The sequence below is a fragment of the Polypterus senegalus genome, chromosome 6 (assembly GCF_016835505.1).
Source record: "Polypterus senegalus isolate Bchr_013 chromosome 6, ASM1683550v1, whole genome shotgun sequence".
Classification (NCBI taxonomy): Eukaryota; Metazoa; Chordata; class Cladistia; order Polypteriformes; family Polypteridae; genus Polypterus; species Polypterus senegalus.
This window is the reverse complement of record NC_053159.1, coordinates 27,093,708-27,120,471: the sequence shown is the minus strand read 5'-3', so window position 1 is coordinate 27,120,471 and position 26,764 is coordinate 27,093,708. Positions and strand designations below refer to the sequence as shown.

Here is a 26,764-nt window from a genome sequence, read left to right as displayed (position 1 = left end):
CATCTGTTCAGTTCTTGTCACTTGATTGTATACTATGTCTGTGCTCAGTCTTTCTCTCACTTGACTACTTCAGCATCTGGAAATATCTTTCAGAAATAACAGAATAAGTTCCACCCGGTTATTATTGTCTAGTTGTCTACAGCCATTCACATCTGGGCATCAACATTTAATAGTCAGAAACAGCACTTGGTCATAACTTAATCTCAAGATGTGCATCAATACAATTCTCTCTTAAAAAATGGACGGATTCATCCAAAGTATTAAGTTTGAAGACTTTTAGTCCACGTTGGGACATAAAATTAACTCCATTATAAAACAGAACAGCAGACCAGTTAATTTTTAAAAAATGTATATAAATAATGTGCTACAATTTTTAGAATGCGATTTTATGCAGCAGATTACTAAATACCAAGAATGTAAAGAAATAATTTTGCCTTGACAGGCTTATCCTTTAAGCTCTTTAGAGTGCGTTGACTTCAGTTCAAATCATCTTTCATGTTCATTAATATAAATCCACAATATGAAAAGAGATTCTCTATGTATGAGTGACAGAGTTGGTCATCTTTTTCAGCTGCTGGTCTCCCTAGTTGGGTGGCTGGACTGTTTTCATTTAGCAGCGGTGGAAACGTACATCCCAAACTTACAAGTCCCATCTTTTATTTGTTCCGAGTTTAGTGTTCCCTTTTCATACTGAAGGAAATGTAGACAGCTTCCAGTCTTTGTGTTTCTTCCTTGCTAGCTCATTTTGTGATTTGTTATGGCATCAGTTTAGGAGTTTCTGAAGTTTCTACCAGGAGAGAAGGCAATGGGAAGTTAAACTGATACTAAAATATAACACATTACAACATGGTTGAAATAGAGACAAGAGTTTTATGCCCAGATATGAGGACTGTTTACATCTCTCTGACTGGCCCAGTTGATTTGATTACAGATCCACATTGTAAGGAAAGCTCATCAAAATCTTCAAAAGACTGCTGGACAGTTATCTTATAAAAATCCTAGGCTGGAGAGATCTGTTTTTTTTGACATTGAGGATGACCCATTAAAGGTTATCGAATGCTGTTTCTTTCCTAGTGTGTATATATAAACACAGAGAACTCCAGTTTCTGTACTACAACTTGTCTGAAGAAGGGGCCTGAGCTGCCTCAAAAGCCTGCATATTTGTTCAGTTAGCAGATAATTGGTGTCATTTTCCTTAACTTCTCATTGTTTTCCCCAAGTACCTCTTAGTCTGCTATTAGTGCTTGTTTCTTTTTGCACAATTCCATTCTGTCCTTATGTTGAGTGCCCCTGTCCTGTAGTGACAGGTAGTTTCCTACCTGGGTACAACTAATTTATTTTGACCAGCAGGACTTACAAAGGAGAGCTCTCTGTCACTCTTTTGGCCATCTGATTTCACAGCTGTCTACCTACTGGTCCAGCACTACCTTACCATTTTAACTTGGTTAACGGTGAGTGTTCTGTTTATAGAGCCCTTGTAACGGCCAGTTTGTACAGAGATTTCCCATCCTCTGCCTTAAACACCTAATCGGTTCAGTAGGGGAAGATGGAGGTGGCAGAACATGGTCAGCCTTTACTTCTGTAACTTCAAGGCTTGTTTTAAAAACTGCAAGAGATGCTGCTTCATAGACCCTTCCCTGCCACAGTTTCATTCCCCACTCTGCTGGTTCCCAATTTGGTTTCTCCATTAGAGGAGAATTAGGACCTCTTTTTTCACACTACAAGACAAAGCTCAGAGCCTGGGATGATTTGGTGAGATGAAGAGAAGTCCTGTAATAGTAAGAAGTGGTGGACTGACTGTAATGGAAACTACTGTTGTCCTGGACATAGCAGTGATGTTTTGAAGCTGTTTTGTTCCTTAAAAGCAAAAATAGTATTAAGACCGAGAACCTGCCAGTCCAGTTTACTGACCTTGCCAGCGGCTTTCTAGACTTCAGTTACTGAGATGCCCCAACCACGTACTTTCATTGTGAGCTGATTACTTGGCTGCCAGCCACAAACTGGAATGTCAGCATTCTTTCATTTCTTCCTCTTTGCCTGAAGAGGTTCCTCATCCTGAAAAATAATACCAGCATTGTGTCTGTGTTACCACAGTGTTTGTTAGACAGCATCATTCTGCTGGTTGGCTTGAACAGTTCAACAACACGTTAGGCATACAATGGTGGATCAGAACGTGTGAATGGCCAGACTAAGTGAACCACCGAAATAATGACCATTCAGCAGTCAGAAGCCCAAGAAAAGTTGATCAAAACCATCTCACCATGGAGTGGGCTAGAACAGACTCCCTGTAGGATGTGATAAGAAGTCTAGGAGATGGTGACAAAGGACTGTGGATGTCTGTGATTCTGGCACATGTTGGTTCTGATTGGGCATTGAGCTGGATGGAGGCTGTACAGCAGTGATGTATGTACTGTGAGTCATCACGTAGGGGTACTGTCTTTCATTCAAGAACAATCCAACAGGCCCCAAGCAATAAATATAGTTGCAGCCTGCCAACTGGAGTATCACCTACCACCCAGAATATAAGCAACCCAACATCTGATTTAAATATTTTTTGTAATACCATTGAGTTTTTGGATAGGGATGAAAAAATGAATTCACAAGTACAGTACAAGTGGCAGAAGTGAGCGTACCAGACTGGAGTGAGAAACTCTGCAGTTGAGAGGATACTGCAGTAAAATTCTGGCCTCTGTGGGTGTAGAAGAGCAGGGTGAGGTGGTTTGGCACCCTGCCTGGTAGACACAGAATACACTGGAGGGTGTATATCATCTGGCTGGTCTGAGGGGGCAACTAACGAATCTGAGAGGGAGAGTGCTTGATTATGGTTTGGGATGGTGGGATGCCACCATCTCACTAACCATCCTGAGGGAAAATAATCTTTTTAACAAGACCGAGTGGAGCTGCATGTTTTGCTTGGTCATTTGTTTAATTTGCAGTTTTGTTTTTTCACCCTGTGATCTTCTCCTCTTTAAACACTATTAGGATTTATTCTGCTTGTGGGGAGATACTGGGGGTTCTTGCCTGTTGCTTCGTATAATATTCATATGTAACAATTTTCTGAAACCTGCTTGGTTACAGGGTGCCAAACCCCTTCATGGCAACATGAAGACAGGGATGCCCATCCATTGCATGGGCAACTCTCGCACTCACTAACATGGAACCAATTTGAAATATCAAAATAATCTAAGACAGACATCAGCGATAATCTACACGGGCTCAAAGAGAACATGCAGACTACACACAGACGACAACCAGGTGCAGACATGAAGGCTGGATGGATAGATGATGATGATGTAATCAGCAGAGGAAAACTCTGCAGGCACGTGTTTTTGGTTTGTTTTCTGTTGGGTGTGGAGTGACACCAAACCCATGTGTTTTCTAACTTGCTTAGCAGAACTGAATCTTACTCAGCATGAGGAATGTGATCTGTTGATCCACCTGTTTGCTGAAGATGCCATTAAATGGGCAGGGCTGGAGGCGCTCAGAACAATTTGTTCTTAAGAAATTCTAAAGCCTGAGTGTGCAACCAAGCCTTTTTGTCACCCGATGCTTTTAAAGGCATGAGCCCTACATTGCAGACCGCATGTTGCTAACTAGGTAACATCATGTAATTGTATAGTCAGGGCTGTGTTGAGTGGGCATCTCAAGTCTGAAGCTGCGTGGGGTACAAGGACATAGCAATGGGTGAATTACAGATGGTTGTGTGTCCGAATCCATCGATTCCCCAGTATAAAACACTTTTTAGTAATGAAATGTTTTTACTTTTTTATTCTCCAGGGTGATCAAGGATTTTATGATTCAAGGAGGGGATTTTGTAAATGTAAGTAACAGCTCTTTTCAGGTATGAAACTTTATTTTAGAAATGCAAACATCATCTTTTTTGTCTCTTTGGAGTTTGCACCTTTTAAAAACATCAACACTGTTCTTTTTAGATTGGTCCTACATGAATACCATACTGATGGATGTGTGTTTTTCTCTTTGGCTTCAAGAACAGCCACATGAAGTCATGGCTTCAAGAACAGCCACATGAAGTCATGCCCTGTTGTGGCTCTCTCTGACTTTGTTACTGACATATGTATCATCTTGGTAGTGTACCTGAGCACATTTCCCAAGTGTGCTTATGTGTTGGGGTTTTGCAAGATAAATGTGCTGTTACCCTCACTGTTCAACCAAAGCAGAGTTTAGATTCCTTATAGTGCATATTTAGCAGTCCTATGTTAGACTAAAATTCATTGTCTAGCTTGCAGTATATTAGTGTCTGTAATGGCAAGGGGCAGTTAATGTCCTGCTGCCACCTAGTGGACAAATCTGCACGGAAGACATTGAGTTCAATTTGGGGTTGGACTGCTGTGGACTGTATATCAGTGTTGTGTTGGTCTTTGCTGTTCCCATTTCTATAAATATAACCACAGGTCATGTCAGTTGCAGACATCCTCAGATGATTCTGCACTAATGGGGTGTATTGATAAGGGAGATGAGTCAGGTGAAGAACTTTTAGAAGTGCCTGCAACTCAATATCAGCAAAACCAAGGAAGGGCTTATTGACTTTCACTACAACTAAACACATCTACTCCTAGTCACTATCAGGAGAGTGAATCTGAAGCTGGTGCACTGCTACAAGTACTATTGTGGTAGGCTGTCAGAGGGGGCTAACAGGCTGGACTGGTCTAATAACACAAAGGAACTGAATAAGGGCAAGCAGATACCCTTTTCTTAGGAGGCTGAGCTCTTTAACATCCATAACTATGTGATTGTCAGTGCAATTTTCTATTTTGTGGTGTGCTGGGCAAATAACATCACTCTCAGTGTCCCACCAAATCAACAAATTGATTAAGAAAGTAGGGTCAGGTATGGTACATCTTTGTTGACCTACTGGAGCTAATAATAATACATTTTATTTAGATAGTGCCATTCCTACACTGAAGGTAGTAGTGGAAGAGAGAATGAAGACAAAACTGAGTGCCATTATGAACAATGCTGCATACTGTCTCTCTGACACACCAGCACCAAGGGACTGTTAGCCAATGAAATGCAATCTGGGTTTCTTAATTCAGACACCTCAATGTGACTGCTGTGTTAGTTTTAGCCATTTCAGAATTGGTTCTCTCTATAGTAATTTATTAGTATGTTTGAGGAAGTTGCTGTCCCCATTTCTTGAGCTTCTGTAAAAAAAAAAAAAAAGCTAAATCTCCCTTTTGGGACCACTAAGGTATTATCAGTCCATCTATCTACAAATCCAGTCGGAGCTAAGGAAAATTAGTCAACAGCAGTTGAAGTCTGCTCAGGATCATTCATCTGTAGATGATCTTGTTTAAAATAGATGTTTATGCTGAAGGATGTGTGTTTTTGTGATAATTTAACAATGACATCTGCTGTAGTGCAAAAGGATCCAATAATGAGCTCCAGTATAGTCCACAGAGCCAGAAGCTACAGACAAGAACTTCAATTAAGTTGTATTGTATATACTTTGTGTGCCTCTCTGTACAAACATTACCTCTTAAACATTAATTCAACTAATCAGCATTGATGGAAACATAACAGTTGTATTAAAAGAGATGCACCAAACAGGGCTAAAAAAAGAAATGGCTCTGGTGTTTAGAAAGCTCTGATCAAATAATATTGTCTTGTTTGGGATATCCACTGTCTTTATGCTGCACAGGTTATTAAGGTTGGTGGTGTGGCTTTGATGACTCCAGAATTATGGCCTTAGATTCAGAATAACTAAGAAAAAGCTATATCTGATATTGTGCAGCAGGTTAAAATGGGCATAGGTTTGAAAACCACTGTCCAGTGTCTTGTGTTCAAGTGCCATTTTCTTTTCACTGTTGCAGATAACATTCTAGCATTTGTTGAGCAGCTGAGGACCTGTAAGCTATCTGTTTCTCAAACTGCACTCTGAAGTCCTTATACTCTTGTGCAGTTGTACATCGGGGGCCACCTTTGTCTGTCCTGATAAGATCCTGTTTGTTGTCTTCTCTTAAGGCAGCAGTGGGACAGACACTTTCTGAGTCATTTCAAGCAGTGACATTGTCATTACAACATTAGTTACACCCTGGCTCTGACTTTCTATCAATTTAATGGCACCCCAACAAAAAAGTATCAGCTGGGTAATGTTTGAATGCTAGTGTATACCTGACAGATGTGTTCAAGGCTGAGTTGCTCACATCTAACTGAATTGTGATAGTTGTTGTGATAATTGTGAATGACTCGTGCCCCCTACTCAGTGGGGCTTCCATTTGACCTAGAAGTACTTCCAATGAGCTATGCATTGGGGACAGAAATGATCCTGAAAGTGCCATGGTGCATGGATAACTGCAGAAATCGGGAAACAGGAAAGAGCAGGTGCGGGTTGGGGGGGCTGGGGGCGACATCTGTCTACTAAGTTTTTTTGTTTTTTTTTTTAATGTAAGAAACACAGTAAAATGGTGCATTTCGATGTGTCATTGTGTGGACTATGCAGCATATCCCATTTTTAAAAAATGCATTGCACTTCCATGGTGATGTGATTAAGAGGCATAAATACACCTGATTTGACAGGCGTGTAGATAATTTCATTCATGACTTGGCTGCAGAAAAAGAGCACTGGTAGGCACAACCCTTTATGATGCAATATTCCTTGTTTTCTACAACAAAAACATTTAAAAAAAATAACTTCAAATGTTTTGTGTTTCATGATTACAAAACTGCCAGCAAAACAAATTTTAAGGTCAGTTTTATGAAACTATCTGCAAGTCACTCACCAGTCACTATAAACCCACAGTAGTATTTCAAAGATTCTGCCACTCTTTGTCTCCAAAGAAAATGAGAAACTAAATGTGCTCAAATTAAAAATCATTGTTGATAAAATGTATTCTTATTCTGTTCTGTGGAGATGTAAAATAATCCTAGTGTGACATTCACTTTAGTCATTCAGCTGTTCTCGGTGTTGGTTCTAGAACCAATTGTTTTTTAAGCCTCTGGACATGTGTCCCTGTAAACTGTAAAAAAAAAAAAATATATATATATATCTTTGATTACCTCTGCTCCTCAATTAATGAGCCATCAGTTATGCAACTAGACCCCCAGACCCCCAAAAATTAGGAATAGGAAAATGGAGTTAGTGTATTGTGGGTCTTTGTTCATTTTGAGTTGTATTACGAATATGCTGTCCTTACTACAATATTTTCATTAAAAATGCACACATTTGTCTGTTTTCACCTTTCGCCCATACTTCCCCGTTGTTTTTGAACCCTGAAAATTAATACTTTTAAAAACGCTTTCCAGAGCCAGATACTTTCAGTGTTATGTTGTGGACAAGCGAAAACAATACTGCAGTCACTCTGATTGGTTTGTGCTTATTTTGTGGCCTTTCAGTGATTGGATTCTGCTCATTATAACATTTCATTCATGGATTGGTTGTCCTTCACAGAAGAAAACCTTCTTGTAACTGAGTGGGCACAGAAGAGTTCATTTCCACTGCGCTTGTTGTGCAGCCTACTCTTATGCACCTACATTGCATTGTGTAAAGTCTGAATGCTGCATAATTGCATAAAAAGCAAATGATTTACCCACCGCTTCAGTTTTGTGATACATCCCCTGGCTGGCAGGCAGCGTTATCAAGTTCAAATTCAGAGTCCCGTAAAAATCAGATTGTAAAGAACTATGTTGTCATCCTCTAATCTACATGTATCACATAATCTGTTCTGCAAGGAGGAGAGCATTCCACAGCAAAATGAATAACAAGGTGCTTAACGAAGTGGACGTGTGTAGAATGCAGCCGAGTTCAGAATATTACAGGACAGAGAGAAACACAAAATCAGTAAAATTATGTTTTGAGTTAGTTTTAAAAATGTTGTTTGGTATAAGATGCATTACGATTGTGGTGGACTGCATATAATCAGTCTTCTCGCAAAAGAACACCAAGCTAAACACTTTTACATTTTTTTAAATATCACTTTTAATATTTGAGGTGTTTTTAATTTAATGGAAACACGATAGTTGCCAGTTCTGACAATTGTTACATTCAGCTGTAATCAGTGCAGTGAGTGGCATGGGGGCAATTTGCTTTGGCTCCTGAAAGAATCTTTTTTTTGTCAGTGTTGTAAATGTGCTATCAGCGTTCTGCGTGAATTGAAAGCGCATTAAGCACTAGTGAATCTGATTTTCAAGGGGCTTTGAAGTTTTCTCCACCAGTCCTTTCAAGACCTCAGGGATTTCTCTTACAAATACCACATTAGCACTGCACCCCAGACAAGACATTGCTACTGACTGTCGGCAGTGGTCAGTCTTCTGAAAGGAGTCCGCAGTACTCCTTTATGTTTTAGTCTCTCACGTTCCTGTAGCCCTTGCACATTTTATTATTACTTTTAGTACGCTATGATGTATTTTTGACTGGTGCCTATCATCAGCTCTTTCTGACCCAGATTTGCTGTTTTTCATTTTGCTCTCTTTTTACATTAAGTAAGTGCAGCTTATTTGATCTGAAGGGAGCCTTGTTGGAAAGTGAAGGACATTTCCCTTTCTTCAGATTTTCATTTTGTGTTAGTTTTGAGCTGCTTGTTTGGTTATGTTTATTTGCCCTGCACTTTATCCAAGGTGTGTTGTGCCAACTGAGGCTTTCCAAAAACACAGTGTGCGATTGTTGACCAGAGCAGTCTGCAGCTCCCTCTGCTGGTCAGCTTTCATTAGTGCTTGCTTGGATAAGTGTACTTTCACAGTTTAACATTTTCAATTATATTTAAGCATAAATCTAGCATATGATCCTTTCGACTTGTTATATAAGGAGTGAGCCCTTAAAATGGTATTCTACAGAGACGATTTTATAAGTGGCTTCACTAAGATTAAGTCCTTTGCAATAAATAGGTAAATTACAAGTTTCTAGTACTCGAGTATGTAGATGGGCTACATGAAATGTTACAATGTATTTGTTCTGTTATTTAAGTGTTGTATTTCTTAATCTTTTTCTGTGTACAAAATCGAATAGTTCATTCAATCTTCACCCATCTAGTCCTGGATTAGATGATTTATAAGAATCGCCTGTCATATTTATGAGAACACCGGTAACAACTCCTTTGCAACACATAACCTTCTTCAGCTGGTTCATACAAGCAATATATTCTGGACATTCTTTTGACCCCAGAGGATGGTGGTTCTGTTTCTTCTACACTTAAAGAACTTGCCAGCTTTCATCCATTTCCTACCTTCCCTATCCTTAACTTCTTGTGTATTTTTGCTATTTGTCATTCATTTTTTAATTAATTGCAATTAATTGTAATTATAAATTAAATAATTATTTGCAATTGTATTATAATTAAGACAAGTGATGAAGCAAGTGAATTTAATGTTTAATTTAATATTAAATAATTTATATTATCAATTATAATATTAATTAATATATTATTATTACTATCATTTAATATGTATTTAATATAAAGATTAAACATTAATTGCAATTAATTGTATTATGGTGAAGTGATGAAGCGAATGGATTTAATATTTTTCTTAGTACTGTATGTATTGTAGCTTTGAGGTAAATTTTACAATATAAATCGTGTACTAATCACTTTCATTACTAATAGCACTTGCCACTGTGGGGCACATCGGTTGAATCCAGTTCTCACGGACAGTTAATGTGAGCAAGGACTATGCGCTATGTCTGAACAGAATGTTGGCTCCTGAAATTACACATCAGCTCAGTTAATGTTCCAATGAGAATTATAAATTTAACAAGCTTTTCATAATTGACGATGTAACTTGAATACATCTCTGGGACTCGCAGTCTCTCCAAAATCAAAGAAATTCATTGTAGCTTTTTATGATATTGTGTAGTCCACACTGATAGCTCAAAAGGCCTACATTACAGGTCACTACTATGATGTTTGCTGATGACATTGTGATCTGTAGCCAGAGTAGGGAGCAAGTTGAGGAGAGAGGTAGAAGAGTGCAGGCAGAGTGGAATGGGTGGAGAAAAGTGTCAGGAGTAATTTGTGACAGACGGATATCAGCAAGAGTGAAAGGGAAGGTCTACAGGATGGTAGTGAGACCAGCAGGAGACAGAGCTGGAGGTGGCAGAGTTAAAGATGCTAAGATTAGCATTGGGTGTGACAAGGATGGACAGGATTAGAAATGAGGACATTAGAGGGTCAGCTGAAGTCGGACCATCTAGAGACAAAGTCAGAGAGGTGAGATTGCGTTGGTTTAGATATGTGCAGAAGAGAGTTGCTAGATATATTGGGAAAAGGATGTTAAAGATAGAGCTGCCAGGCAAGAGGAAGGCCCAAGAGAAGGTTTATGGATATGGTGAGAGAGGACATGCAGGTGATGGGGGTAATGGAGCAAGATGCAGAGGACAGGAAGATATTGAATAAGATGATCCGCTGCGACAACCCCTAATGGGAGCAGCCGAAAAAAGACGATTAATCTGATTTCCTTTGCCTAATCTGGATCCTGAGTTGGTTTGTTGTGTGGTGGGTGCAGCAATGCACTGTATCAGTGCATGCTCCTAACCTTGCAACAGCTGATTAGGGAAAAGTGGCCAGCAAAGCTATCCATGGAACCCCATCTGTTTCACAGCAGCACTCTGCTCACATTATATAGGTTGCAAAGGCTGATCTGCAGAACTGTTTATGCCACACCACCTTATATTCCAGACCTGGCCCCATGTGGCTACCAAAACCTCCCAAACCTGATGAGCTTACCTTTGTGGGACATGCCATGCCAGTGAAGAAGTCGGGTCAACCACAGAAGAGTGATGGTACAGGGAAGGCACAGTATTTTTAGTAGCATAGAAAAGCTTTGTGAACGCTAGATTGTTCAAATGAACTGGGTTAACAGCATTACATTTGTTTTGTTTTACTGGTGTTATTCTCTTAATAGGCCAGGCTCAAAACATTTTGACTAACCCTCATAAATAAGATAAACCTTTATAGGATACTCTGAAGACTCAATGGAATGTAAGGTAACATCCTGACCTGCAGTGAATGTGAGGGAGTCATACCAGCTGCCTTTTATTGTCTTCTCAGACGGCTTTACTGACATCTCTAAATCAGAATATATATTCAGTAAGATGTGAATAATGATTAAACCTTAACAAGTAATTCCATTATTTGATTTGGCTCAATACAAATTAATATTCATTGCCTTTTTTTAAAGGGGGATGGAACAGGAATTTGCAGCATCTACAGAGGTCCTTTTGCAGATGAGAACTTCAAGTTGAAGCACTCTGCCCCAGGTCTGCTGTCTATGGTATGTTGGTTGGCAGTTAACTTATTTATTTTCTATGCTTGCACTACTCTGTGATGTACTACGAAGGAAGCATCAAGTAAGTTCAGTGAGGCTAGTTGTGACTGTGACGCAAGCACATGGCTCAGCTCATTCTATGCATTATTTCCAAGTGGATATTCTGGTTTGGCCAGAGCAATAATGAAAGTTTTGGTTTTCTTTTTTTCATGAACGCACATTAACAGAAAAATATTTTCAAGCCACATTTACATTCCACAATTGCTACCATACATTTCCTGAAACCTGCCACACCTTTTCTCATAACTCTAAACCCAAAACTAAATCTTCACATTTCCTTCACAAAACATCTGTCTGGTCTGGCAAAATGAAAACAATGGACACCAACCACTTTATCATTATTTAAAGCCTAATACTGCTTTAAAACCATTTCATATATAAACTCTACTGAGAATTCCTTACACACTACATCAAAAAACTGAAAACCCTGCCAGCAAAAAGTGGTCATGGCACTGGAGAAAATTGTGCACTGTGGATACGGTCTTTAGCATTTTGTAGGCGCAATATGGGAAATCAGAGTAAAGAAAAGTAATTGTTTAGCAATAATGTTTGCTTACAAAGCAAAACAAATTGCTACATAAGCAATATAGAATATTTGTATATAAGCTAAAGGGAAACAAAATAAATGAAAGGCACACTACAGTAAAATGCTACCAAGTTATTTCTTCACAATCATTAGTTTGTCACATAAAACTGCATTTTAAAAGTTAAGCATATCTCTCTATTATAATAAAAAAAATCTTGGGACGAGACGTGACTTTTTGAGAGACTTTTTGGAATGAAGTCCCATGAGAGGGAGACTTTTAACATGAGATTCTTTCAAGTCACGCCCAACTTACAAACATTTTCAAACAAGACCACGGTTATCAACCTCTCAGTTGTGTGAATGCTTTTGTCAGACACACTTCCAAGCGCTCTCAGCTCTTATTAATTTTATCAGGACAATAATTTTATACGTTCTAGATAACACATTAACAACTAAGCGAAGAAGAAAGAGCAGGGACAAATATTCAAAAAAGTCGGGTCATTTATTAGAGATAAAGAAACTAAATTCACTCATGGGCAGTTATACACTGCGTTGTCATGATGTAAGTCCAAACACGGAATCAAAATTCAATGTGATCTTGAGGAAAATTCCAAATATTGTGTTTACTGAAGTATTAAAGTAAAAGTGAAAATAATGCGTATGTAAAAATTCACCATGAAAATAACAATCTCTTTAAATTGTATATCTGGTTAACCAAACCCAGGGGTGGGCAAAGCCCCCTAGTTTTTAAATACTGAAAAGTCACACTTGTCATTAATAATCTTTCACTATAAGGAAGCTTTTTTCATTATTGCGCAAAAATATTGCTTGCTGCCATTGGATTGACAATTCACGTGTGCTTCAATGAAAGAGAATATTGAGCATGCAATGACGTGACAAGAACTGAACAGATGCTATAGGCATACATCCACCTTCCTAACCCGCTTATCCAGGACAGGGCCACCAGATAGGGTTCCAGTTCATTGTCGGGCACACAAACACAAACCACTTTAGCATTACCATTCCTCTTAACCTGTATGTGTTTGGACTGTGGGAGGAAAGAGAAACACGCAGAAAGAACAAGCAAACTCCATGCAGGACGTGCCTGGAATATAAACCTCTGTCTACTTTAATGTGAGATGGAAGTGCTACCACTGCACTGCCTAGTTAGTTATAATAATGAAGATAATTTCATCTATTAATGTAATCATATATATTTCCTCACTGTAGGCACAAGAGCAAAAATAATAAGCCATTAATCTTCGTATTAAGGTTATCCAGGGCAGGCTGGTGGTTCAGCTGGAGCCTGTCTCCAAAAGTTTCCGGCACAAAGCAGAAACAACAGCTGACAGGGCACCAGTCCATCACAGAGTGAACACATGCTCACTCTCTCTATAGGGCCAATTTAGCAATGTCAGTTCAGTTTAATCAGGTTAAGTTCGGTACGGATGTTTTAACATCGGCAGAGTAGTAGCGTAGAGCTGTGATTTCTGCCTCACAGCTCCAGGTTCTACAATAAGTTTACATGTTCTCCCCATGTATTTACACATTGATTGATATTGGAGATTGTCAGCGAGTTTTCACTCAAAAACGTTATCCTTGGTTCTTTTATTATTTATATACTCGGCAAGAATGACTCATTGTGCAATACAAAATTCTGTAATTGATTTGAGGCACTTCAGTCTGCCCTATTGCCCACTCTGATTTTTTCATTTACATAATTAAGCTTGTGAGTGAAAGTGCAACATGGTAGTGCAGTGTAATCAGTTCAGTTCAGATTTATTGTTAGGTGTACAGAGTACAATGAAACTTTACGTGGCGTATGTGCTCTTTTCACCTCTGTACACTTCTTCGTGTGTGTGCATCACATGAAGAAATTACTTTGACTTGAAAAATATCCAACTTGTTCTATTTGTTCTGCCTCAGCATCACATCTCTGAGCTGCATCAGGACAGAGGATATAATGTCCAACACAGGCAATATTTTGTCTTGAATAGCAATAGAGAAAGAATCTCTCTGGTGTGCCAAAACCAACCTTGACATGACTCCACACCTACATCTGTAGAGGCCAAGTCCATTGCCTGAAGGGTTTTCCTTTTGTCATATACTGCCCACTACTATGCAGAGAAAACTCAAACTCTTGGATGGGGAAGGGAGAGTTAAAAATAAATAAATAAGTAAAATACTGGTTCTTGTTGAACCACTGATGCTGTCTCTACACTGCATGTGAACAGTTTTCAGTAGTGTTTGTCTAAATGATGATTATTGAATGCTAGTTATGTTTCTTTTTTTGGCCCTGGTTTTTCATTTTGCATTACAGTGCATCATGACTGCTAACATGAGGGGAAATGTGTTTCTTCAATGATGTTGTGTTCGGAACTTTCAAACAGAATGAAAGAGTTCTGTAAATTGTGTCTATGTCAACATTAAGGTTTTCTGAAAACTGTAATGGTTGTGATAACTCAGTGATCGTGGAATTAACTTTTTTTACATTTTGAATTAAAGAATTTTCAAATTGTTCTGCTATGAGGCAACACATTTTCTGGTGATGTGAAACACTTTCCTTTCAGTTATAAATGTACTGTAGTGAAGATCCCTGAACACTTCAAATAATAAATTTACAGAAATGTGTGTCTCTCACTTATGTCCATGTATATAAGGAGGGATGTGGGGCAAGGAGACAGCGGTGGTTTCTGTGAGTCTGGCGAAAAATGTATTAAGTCCTTTTAATCAATTACTGTATTTCTGACAATACACAGCAGACGGGGGGAAAAAACTGTGAAAAAAGCAATTTACCTTAGGAAAAATTCAAATCTTTAGCTTCTGATCCATCAAACATTTCATTTTCACTCCAGGTATTGATCTTTTCGCTCAAAAATATTTCCCCACAAGTGTCTTTTTCAAAATGCCACCTATAATGTACCACTGGGTACTATGTCTTCAGGTACTGGGCATTTGTGTAACTCTCCACTTAGGGTTTCATGCCTTCCCTCCATGGGCTGTATACCCCATATCTTCTAATCTGAAGTCTAACAGTGGAGTTTGACATAGAGCTCCATAATTATTATTACTGTTTGAAGGATACAAGTATAAATAAATGTGTATTAAGATAAAATTTGCATGTCACACTTCTGCAAATATGGAACTGAAAATGTAAAAATATATTCTTGTTCACAGATGTGTTTCTCTCTAAACATCAGTTTCTCTGCTTCTGCTTATAAATAGGTTGAGCCTAGAGTGATAGTGTGTATTTTAGCTTCCCAGTGTAATTGGTTGTCTAATCATGTTGTCTGCACAAAGTATCTAAAAACCATTTGTTCTTTGTACTTAGGCAAACAGTGGACCGAGCACAAATGGCTGCCAGTTCTTTATTACTTGCACTAAGTGTGACTGGCTGGATGGCAAGCATGTTGTGTTTGGTAAGTTATGTGACAAAAACAGAGGTATTTGACATTAACTTCTGTCCAGAATATTAATGTCTAGGCTTTTTGTTGAAACTATGACTTGGAAAAAAATAATTAAGACTGGAGAGAACCTTATTAGTCAGTGTATTTTAGTTTTGCATGGTATACCAGTACTAGAAAAGTAGTGAAAAACACACAATTTAAAACAGTACAGTAAAAGCATTTCAGGATTTTCAGTACCAAAGGTAAACATCAGCTTTCTTTTCAATCCCCCAAACTCGGGGCATGCCACACCAGGAAGGCAAGCAATTGGGTAGAACATCAGGGAGGCTGGAAGAAGACCTGAGGGATTTGGAGTAATCTGTTGTTTGCCATATCGGTACTGAGGTCTAAATGCTGGTATTGATCAAAGTCAAAATTTTGAGTATTGATCCAGCAGTAGTGTATTTATGTAGTGATCTAGAAAAGAGATCAGCATTGTTTATCTTGGAGAGTACCCAGGGAGTGACAATATTAAGTGTAGCACCTTCAAAGCCTTAAAATCTTTTTATATTGTATGTTCTTGCTGGACTTCACAGGTCAATTGCAGTGTACCTAATGGTGGTACGCCAGCAATTAAGATCCCACCCTCTGTCAATTAACAATGTGCTGCTACACTTTCTTCTCCATTATAGGGACTCTCATTACTGTCCACATCATACATTTAGAGTGTATAAAAAGACCCATAAATCTCTATATGGGAAGTAATGATAATGAGAGGTACACAAGAGTAGAATAATATCTGAACCTTTAATTGTCTCTCTGTAACTTACTGGCAAATATGCTATCAGGGTGACCCTGTTGGTACACGCTGTGTGGTGATGGTCACGAAGGGGCCTTGGCATATACGTGAAAAAAGTAATGTCTTCATTTTTTGGTTGCTTTTAACTGTTATTCTTCCCAGTCACATACATATTACAGTATATTAGCAGTCCCCCACCCCCCATGTATGAGTCACAGTCTGCTCATTTTATTTTTATATGTGATGTACAAAAGTGTAAATATATGCATGTGAGACCCTAGGATCTTTAGAGATCTTAATCTAGTCTTACTGTAACGCCATTTCTAACACTAGAATTACCAGAGCCTACGAAAAAACTCGTAATTCCGTCCCACCTTAAACTGCTTCTTAAATCCCTTCACACCTCTCCGCCAGCGCCCTTTGTCTTCTAAATGTGCTGATAAAGAGAAGCCGGCTATTCCATCCCCCCACCAATTTAGAACGTGCACGAACTTCTCTCAGCTCATGCCTTGATTGAGTATCTGGGAGTGAAGTGGAGTTTTAGAGTGAAATAATAGATCGTTGTTTGGAACACACGCATTTCATGTCTGTTCCGTTTCTACAGTAATCTGTGTCAACACATTGTTAAAACAGAAACTTTTTTATATTCTAGTAGTAGATGACAAAATGTAGGCATAAACTATATAATGTATGAAGCCTGAAGTCCAAATAGCAAAGAAACATTTTCACAAGAATAACACAATTGCACTTTTATTCAAACATATAACTGCAGAAAGAAAAAGCCGCCTTAACATGCGACATTGACACCAGTTTACTATAACTGACTCCGTGGTTCAATAGATACAGCCCCCGCTTGGGAATCAAGGGGTCACGGGTTCGATCCTGCGCTTCTCCCTTTTGAGAAGTAAACTGTTCTTAGTCTTACCGTTTTAGTATAAAAACATACATTTGATTTCAGTCTGTAACAGCCGGTGCAATTTATGATCTTTGTAAAGGTTAGCTTTTTTTTTTTTTTATTCACTTTTCACTCTCTCAGTCGCGTTCAGAATCAATCCATACAACCCCATCTGACACGGCTGTTTTCACTAAAGACGCGCTATAGCTCTGCAGTGTACCACGATGCATACTAACGCCCCGGTTCTGACACACAAACGCTGGCGAAGCTGCCTTCTTCGATCTCACCGTCACTTGCTTTTCTTTTTATTCAGTTTTAATTGAGTGTTCCTGCCAGTCCCCGCATGTTGCTGTATGCTTTTCTTTTGCACCCAGGACATGCAGAAGAAAGAATGGTAAAGACCAACTTCGCGCTATATGCAATCATCAGACACTCCCCATCTGCCCGTGTCGCTCAAACACAGGAACATATATTGGTGTAAAAGTATAACAAAAGTGCACTTTTATTCAAGTGCACTTTTTCCATCGCCTTTTCCTGTAAGAAGCAATGTACACACTTCTCTCTATGCTGTGGTTTCTATTACACACCTGAAAGAAAGAGACAATACATGTGAAAATATCCAGCATACAGCAACATGCGGGACTGGCAGGAACACTCAATAAAACTGAATAAAAAGAAAATCAAGTGACGGTGAGATACGAAGAAGACAGCTTCGCCAGCGCCTGTGTGTCAGAACCTGGGGGCGTTAGTATGCATCGTGGTACAGCACAGAGCTATAGCGCCTGTATTCTGTTTCTTTTGTACTCCAGAGGAGAGAATAGTAAAGAGCAGTAAGTTCGGCGCTATATGCAATCATCAGACACTCCCCATCTGCCCGTTGTTTTGTTATACTTTTCAATACTTTTATACTGCTCAAACGGGCATGCTCAAAAATACACGTAATGCCACGAAAAGTGCACGCAGACACTTCATTTCGCAAACAAAACAAGTGCACTTTTATTCAAAACTACCTGTATAACCAAGAAAAAGAAAGCAAGATACAGTAGGCGATTGATACGACATCTTGCATGGTGCAATGCTAAGAAGTGAAGATTTTCATTCCGTGCTATATAAAATCATCACATTCAAATATTAACAGTTCCAACACACCCAAGGACCGTCCTTCCTACATTTACGACACGTGTACTTGTTGCCGTGTACACACCTCTCTGTGCTATGGTTTCTATTACACTGAATGAGCACCTGACACTGTACTTTCTTCCCTGGGGAAAGTCCCGATCAGAGAATTTCCAGTTCCTGCATAAATTCACACCCGATCTGACGCTGTTCGCTTTCAAATAATATTGCATTAGTGCGATTATATTTTCACATATATTGTCTTTCTTTCAGGTGTGTAATAGAAACCACAGCATAGAGAGAAGTGTGTACACTGCTTCTTACAGGAAAAGGCGATGGAAAAAGTGCACTTGAATAAAAGTGCACTTTTGTTATACTTTTACACCAATATATGTTCCTGTGTTTGAACGACACGGGCAGATGGGGAGTGTCTGATGATTGCATATAGCGCCGAAGTTGGTCTTTACCATTCTTTCTTCTGCATGTCCTGGGTGCAAAAGAAAAGCATACAGCAACATGCGGGACTGGCAGGAACACTCAATAAAACTGAATAAAAAGAAAAGCAAGTGACGGTGAGATACGAAGAAGGCAGCTTCGCCAGCGTTTGTGTGTCAGAACCGGGGCGTTAGTATGCATCGTGGTACACTGCAGAGCTATAGCGCCTTTAGTGAAAACAGCCGTGTCAGATGGGGTTGTATGGATTGATTCTGAACGCGACTGAGAGAGTGAAAAGTGAATAAAAAAAAAAAGCTAACCTTTACAAAGATCATAAATTGCACCGGCTGTTACAGACTGAAATCAAATGTATGTTTTATACTAAAACAGTAAGACTAAGAAAAGTTTACTTCTCAAAAGGGAGGCGCAGGATCGAACCCTGACCCTTGATTCCAAGCGGGGCTGTATCTATTGAACCACGGAGTCAGTTATAGTAAACTGGTGTCAATGTCGCATGTTAAGGCGCTTTTTCTTTCTGCAGTTATATGTTTGAATAAAAGTGCAATTGTGTTATTCTTGTGAAAATGTTTCTTTGCTATTTGGACTTCAGGCTTCATACATTATATAGTTTATGCCTACATTTTGTCATCTACTACTAGAATATAAAAAAAGTTTTTGTTTTAACAATGTGTTGACACAGATTACTGTAGAAACGGAACAGACATGAAATGCGTGTGTTCCAAACAACGATCTATTATTTCCACTCTAAAACTCCACTTCACTCCCAGATACTCAATCAAGGCATGAGCTGAGAGAAGTTCGTGCACGTTCTAAATTGGTGGGGGATGGAATAGCCGGATGCTCCGAGCTTCTCTTTATCAGCACATTTAGAGAACAAAGGACGCTGGCGGAGAGGTGTGAAGGGATTTAAGAAGCAGTTTAAGGTGGGACGGAATTACGAGTTTTTTCGTAGGCTCTGGTAATTCTAGTGCTAAAGACGCAGATAATGCAGAAGAGCTGATATGTGTCATTCATTATGTGCCCAGCTTTTTCTAATAGCTACGTTTAATCCCACAGTTGGCAAAGCATATAAAGTACTTAGTCAGAGGTAGGACAGTATTCATAAGCAATGTCTCATCACAGTGCAAACTTCACAGTAGAGCACAAGCTCTGTATCATGCATATTGTGAGAGCTATCATATCAGATCTAGAGGACACCAGCAAAGATATCTCCACAACTCTTCAAAGAAACTCCCACAACAGAGTGTAACTGCTTAGACACGTCTCAAATAAACAGCAGCATCTTTCAATGAGCACTTTACAAACCTCTGGCGGCCAAGCGATTTCTTAATTAGGGACAATGGCTCTGCATTGTTTTACTGAAGATTAATTATTACATGTATGTTGATCTGTAACTTTCTATTTCTTTTATTACATAGTATGATTATTACCATGCCTCACTTGTCTCTTTCTGTGTCATTAATATATCTGATTTAGTATCATGCTATACTTCAGTCCAAATAGCATATTTGTGTTTTTTTTCCATTACCATCTGTCTGATGCATGTGGAATTCATTTTGTAATGTTACTCACCATGCTAAGCCTTTTAGACTACCTCATGAGCTGGTTTAAGTTAGCATGCAAGTTTTCTCCTGTTCTTTGACCTTTACAAAGTACACTGCAGCTGCACTTGGTCTTAGTTTTGGTCCACTGCTAGTCTGCAGCTAAGCTAAACCTGAAAGTTAGAAAGACTTGTTACTGTAATTGTACTGAATTCAACTACAGCTTGGAAGTTAATAATGTGTTAAAACCTTTTTTTTTAACCTTCTAGGAAAGGTGATTGATGGCTTACTTGTAATGAGGAAAATTGAGGTGAGTTGTTCCTGGTACATTACTTTGTCACAACTGTTCCTTATATATATATAATAGAGAGAGAGAACCATCTCATCTTACTCTATTGTACCAATAAAATACTTAATGAATTGTTGTATTATTTCAGTAATTATAGCAGCCAGCATAGAGGGTAGAGACAGAATGCCAACTATAAACATACTGTACATTAGCCATGCTGAGATTTTGCATTTCATTGTGACCTGAGCTAAAGTAGAATGGATGAAGCATTTAGCTCAAATGAAATTGAGAATCCCCATTATGTGTGTAATGGTAATTAAAAAGAAAATAAAAAACAGACTACGGTAAAAGGTTGGAGCCAATGTACATATGCAAGGTTCTACATTTAAAATGTTAAGTTTTGGGAGAAGAGAACACTGAATAAGAATGCAGGGGTTGCTTCTCAAGAGTACACTTTGTTCTTTCAGAATGTTCCTACAGGACCCAACAACAAGCCAAAGCTGCCTATTGTTATAGCACAGTGTGGAGAAATGTGAAAACTGTTGCTTCTGCGCTGCACATCACCATTTCTGTTGGATGCCCGCTGGTTTACTTGGGTCATTTTTCAGGACTGTCCTTTATCTGCACATGTTCAAAGGAAATTTTAACTGGACCAGGACACCATGGAGATTGTAATATAAACATTTTTTTTTAATATTTGAAACAAAAGGGATGATGATTTTACTAAATTTAATAAATAATCCCTCTTCCCTTACTTTGCCATCATGTCTTATATCTGAAGAAAGAATGCAAATTGGCATTAAAGACAACTAAGGTATAATTAAAGAAGGAACTGAAATTGCCACATAATTTAAATTCAGTACAGAAGCTGTGGTGACACATGTTTGTTCTCTTCAGTTTGCTGTTCCATTGAAATCCTGCATTTATGTCTTGGGGCTCCAGACTAAAAGAAATTACTTGGAAGCCACTGGCTCCTAAAGTGAAACACTTAGGAGCAAATTTACTTTTTTAGTTGCCAAATCACAGAAATGAAACTGTTTGTAGTAACATAACAAAGACATAGTGTCCACTATTCTATGCCTGTAGGTCTCTAGACTCTTTTTTGTTGGAGCATTAAATCTATATACAGTAACAAACTGAGGGTCTACTCATCAGATTCTAATCCTGTGTAATTGAAAATCAAAGGAGGCGTGTCACTTTGCCATCCTCTATACTGAGACCTTGTCACTCACAAGGCTCAGGATCAAACTGTGCAAGTGAAGGCCGTTCTATGGATATCTTGATTGAATCATCCAATGTGGAAACATAAGTGAACTGTGTAGTGCAGAAAAGGGTCATTCACACTGGGTAGCACATGCATGGTCTGAACTAAATGCAAATCATTCCTGAAATCTTTATGGTAAGGATCTTCCCCCAATGACAAGACAACCCCCATAAGCTACTGTAAGACATGTCTGTAAAGTGACCTTTGATGAGCAACTTGATTGCTGTCCACTCAGTCTGGACAGCCACAACACCACCACCCCTTCTTCGGCCAGATGGTTTTGTTCCCTTTTATTAAAGTGTCAATGTCATTCTCTTCATAAGTGATGATGTTGATCAGGACAGTAATCATGACACAATACAGAGAAATATTGCATGATCTCTGCCCCCCTGAACCTGTACCTTGTTGTTCACCACTTATCATAATTCCAAATCTTTTTTTCTAGCTTTGTTACTTGCACTGTTTATTTCAATCTGATGATTAAGATATCATCTCTGAAAACCCTTGAGCTGGTTGGTCTGAAATGTCATGCAGCTGCAGCTATCATTTGTGGTTTGCTATGATTTTTTTTTTTAGTTGTCTGCCTGTCTGTTCTGTGTATCATCCACCTGGACAATATCCTGGCTTTGGGTATGCAATTCTGATTCTGTGTATTGTATGAATTCCTAAAACTTTCCATTTCTCAATGGTCTTTCATTCATACTTTTGTCATGACACAGCATTTAATTGTAGCTACAGCCTAAGGCAAATTCACAGATGTAAGCTTCTCTAGTCTCTCCACTTAGCCACGTATCCATGTTAGCAAAGGTTCCGTCTGCCCCAAAAGCACAGGTTTCAAATTGATACACATTAGCCTGATCTGCATTATTAAATATGTATTTTATTGTGTTTAGTTATCCTTGAACACACTACTGCAACAAGAGTGTTCAAAAGTGCACCAAAAGAATTATGCCTACAGTATACAATCACATTATCTCTTCCAGTCTGTAATGATGAAGATGTAATTTACCTCTGCGGTCCCACTCAATTTTTGTGATTTAAGTACGTCTGCAGTACACCCAATAAATGAAGCGCATGCAGTGTTATCATGCGTCTTTGATAAATCCATTCCATTCTTTTTCATTAGCAAGGTTTGAGAGACATATTTTGGACACAGTAATTACATTAAACTATGTTTTCAGTTATTTAATGTCCTGCTTGGCAGTTTTTTTCTTTTTTGCAGGTGAGAGAAATGGCCCAAGGTACAGGTGTCTCATTTTTATGTTTCTGATTCTCTCAGTTTTCTTTATGCATTTTTTATTTGTCCCCTTGAAAAACCCTGCTTTCCCTGCAGTACATCACTTATTTAACTGTATCATTTAGTATCACTATACTAGTGAGGTTAGGAGCACAATACAAAGCCAAGAAAATTCCTGAAGCCACTAATTTCTAAAGTGCCATCCCAATGAATCACTCAATGTAGATAGTCCTATAGATGCAGTGTTATCAATAATCACATTAACCTCAACAAGTGAAATCTGAAGATCAAAACCATTATGAGTTACAAATCGGTTTCAGTATCAGTCACTGTGCATATGTTGTTGTTTTTTTTTTTTTTTAACATGGTGTCATTTCTGAACAGGTTTAAATAGTGAAGGGATCATCTGACTCCAATACATCTGTCTTGTCACAGACTACACTCACCTTTGTGTGCTCTAGTCCAGTACCACAGTCTGCACACTAAGATGACTTAACATGTGCAGCGTAACATTAGTAATTGTATCTACCTCACGGTCACCATTTGTGAAGAAGAGTTACTTGTCACACAATAAAAACAACTTTATACTGGTTGTTCTCTGCCACAGTGGTGGCAAAATCACTTCAAATAGCCACCTACCAACGATCAACCAATTAAGCAGCTGCTGTTCACGTTGTGATGAGTGGTAGTAGGCATAATGATGATGTGTATGGTGCCTATAGACTGACTCAATTTTGTGCATGCAAGTAGCCCTAAGCTTGGGAGGGAGGTGAAGTAATTCAAGGTTTACTACAATAACAGCAGATAAAAATGACTACATATTAACCTAGAAAAAGAATGTTGTCTGTTATTCAATAATGGTGACTAAACCTTATATTACTGTCACAAATTCACATTTTTGTCACAGTCTTGGAGCCCTGTGAATTGTTAGCTGTTGCTGTTTATGTGTGGAATTTCTTGCTCATTTCAAGTTGGGACTTTTGGCTTAATTCTGTACAAAGAAAGGACTGAGCTTTGTTTGCTGTGCCGCATCCTATGGAATGGCACTCCAGCATTGGACACATTTCAGGTACACATCTGTGACAGCGTAAGGTGTACAGGGTGGTCATGTGGCCCAAGATACAGCCTTTGCTATTCTTTACATAAAAGTAAAACCTTACTTACCAATAATGTATGAACTACCAGTCATGGTGGTTCTAGTGATGTATCAAAGTTAGCAATTGCACAGTGTTGCTGATTTCTTATGGATGCTGTACTTGACCAATTCTTATGACCAGAACTTTCATCTCACACAACAGAAAAATTCAATAAAGCTTATGGAAACTAAAACTGATAACTGTCAGATTACTTTAAATTGAAAGGAGTACAGTTACATGGGATGAACAAAAGGTTACCTTTTCCTCTTTTTAAATATTCAGTGAAGTAGTCACTTGCCTTTTATGAAAATCTTCAATCTGAATATTAGATAACCATTCATTGACTGATAAAAGTTAAAGAAGAGCTCTGATAAAACCCGATAGGTTGCTGGAGCCAAAACATTACAAAGGGTCACAATAAGTACAAATCTAATAATAAATATATATTCAATGTAAAGAAAGGGCTCGGACTGACGGTGACAAACAGTACATTTCAGTAGTCATTTTTCAAACCACATATCCTCCAAATCTAAGCTTCGATAGAGGAAGTTACTTTTTCATGCAGTAAGAAATATGCTTTGATAGCCTTTTCTTTATTGAACACATTTTGTATAATATATGAAGAACATAATAAACAGTATGTCATTGCTTATGACTGCATAAATCAAAATGACTTGTTTTTTTTAAACCAATTTTACCACCACAGTTTTTATATGCTTAGAGCTAAATAGCACACGTTCAAAGACTTTTGGGATGACTTTTTGACTCATGGTTTAAAAAAAAAAAAAAAATCTCAGATATTTCCAGCAAACCCAGAGGAGCATCAGCATTAATGTTACTGTCTTGCATCCAAGAGCAACTTTCTAAATTGACGTTTTGTTAAAACACCATGACTCTAAGCTGACATGGATACAAATCATGGACATTTACAACATTTACAACATTGAAGCTGCCACACATATCAGCATGGCGATCACAAAAGTGTTCCTAGCTGTAAAGCAGTGTCTGCACACAAACGCATGCACACACATGGACTGAAATAAGCACCAACAAAAGAAGGAATTCACAAACTTGCAGGTAAGGCAATCGGATTTTAATAACTGGCATTTCTGAGCAATAATAAATGTTAACTCCTCCAGGTGCTCCGGTTTCCTCCCACAGTCCAAAGACATGCAGGTTAGGTACATTGGCGATCCTAAATTGTCCCTAGTGTGTGCTTGGTGTGTGTGTGCGCCCTGCGGTGTGCTGGTGCCCTGCCAGGGGATTTGTACCTGCCCTGAAATAATAATGATGATACATGATGACCATTAATAAAATAAACCTGTGGCCAGAGATTTTTTTGGACCAGTTATAAAGTCAAATATGTAGGAATCATAACCAGACATGTTTACTGACACAATAAGACAGGTAAGCCTTGATAAGGATGGCCCCATCACCACTGCTATTTGCAACTGCCATTGAGCCATTGGCCATTCACTTTCAAAAAATGCATCAGAGAGAAAGGGGATTACCAGAGTAGGACTTGAACAGAAAATGTCACTATATGCAGATGACGTGATACTGTATACAGTATGTCAGACCCACAAACCTCTGTACAAGTAGTCCTTAATGCACTAGCAGAATTTCTAAAGATGTCTGACTCAAAATTAATTTAAACAAGTGTACATTTTCCAGTGAACTCTCTACACACATTATTAAATTGGATGCATACCCATTTATAGCTGTACTTCTTTATATGCCCTGCTTGTGACTCAGTAAATATAAATTATCATCAACATACTAATAATCCAATTGTCCATCAAACACTCAGAATATCGAAACAATGCAGGTAGCGCTTCAAGGCAGAGAAGGTCTTATATGTTGCACCTCTACAGGATATCTTTTTCTACCTTCTGAAACCTCAGCAATTCAATGTTTGGGAAACATACAGGATTAAAGTACTTTTTTTTATAAATTGTTTATAGCTAATATCTTTGCATCATATGAACATTTACACTTTGATTTTAATTTCCCATCAACACAATTTTTCTAATACTTTTAAATCACAAAATTTACTAAAAGGATCCTACAATTTTCCTTGCTTCCCATCCATTTCTGTTCCAGAGGCAGTACTGATCAGTCCTGAAAACTGACACAGCATAATAATAATATATAAAAACATCATAAAGTCCGTTCTTTTCAAAGATCCCAGGGTAGGGTGAGAAGAGAATCTTTCACTTAACAGCTCAGAAAAGGACTGGAAGGCAGCCATGTACACTCCAGCTCTAAATGCGCAAATTATTCAGTCTTTCGACTTAAAATCTTTTAATCGATCACATTTATATATTTATTTTAAAAAATTGTCTTAAATGTATCCTGGGCCAGATTCAACATGTGAACATTGCAGTTTAGCTCCAGCCTCACTGGGAAACTGGGCGTGCATCAAATTAACATTTTGGACAGAAATCTTTGCGTGCCTATCAGTTGGCGTTGGTGCCACAATCCCTCCTAACCTACTAACAGCTGTGTTTGGTGGACTCCCTGTTGGGCTTAAAGTTGAGGACAACTTGATTGTACTTGCCTTTACCACACTACTAGCATGTGGAATTATGCTGCACAGCTGGAAGAATCCCAGCCCAACTGTTATAAGTCAGTGAGTAACTGATGTTTTATACTATTTGAAACTGGAAAAAATCTAATTCTCACTTAGAGGATCTGTCTTTTAGCCTTTTTAAAATATGGCAAGATGTAATTGATAAAAGTTTAGAATAAGCATTTATAAATTGGGATAAAGGACATTCTCCTTTCTTTTGTTGTTTTTAAAGATTTGCTCATGCTCTGGTTCTCCTTTCTTTCTCTCGGT

General features: G+C 38.5%; 1 protein-coding gene across 2 annotated transcripts in view; it reads left to right on the top strand.

Moving 5' to 3' along the window:
• Positions 1–24,713, top strand: part of ppih (peptidylprolyl isomerase H (cyclophilin H)) — a 122,872-nt gene extending 98,159 nt beyond the window's left edge. For both annotated transcript variants that reach the window (XM_039755670.1, XM_039755669.1), the window contains exons 5-9: positions 3,778–3,820; positions 11,131–11,223; positions 15,135–15,222; positions 20,266–20,306; positions 20,753–24,713. In XM_039755670.1, the coding sequence (XP_039611604.1) occupies positions 3,778–3,820; positions 11,131–11,223; positions 15,135–15,222; positions 20,266–20,306; positions 20,753–20,821 (334 nt within the window). In that variant the 3' untranslated portion in view covers positions 20,822–24,713. The remainder of the gene's footprint in view (positions 1–3,777; positions 3,821–11,130; positions 11,224–15,134; positions 15,223–20,265; positions 20,307–20,752) is intronic.
• Positions 24,714–26,764: the final 2,051 nt, after the last annotated feature.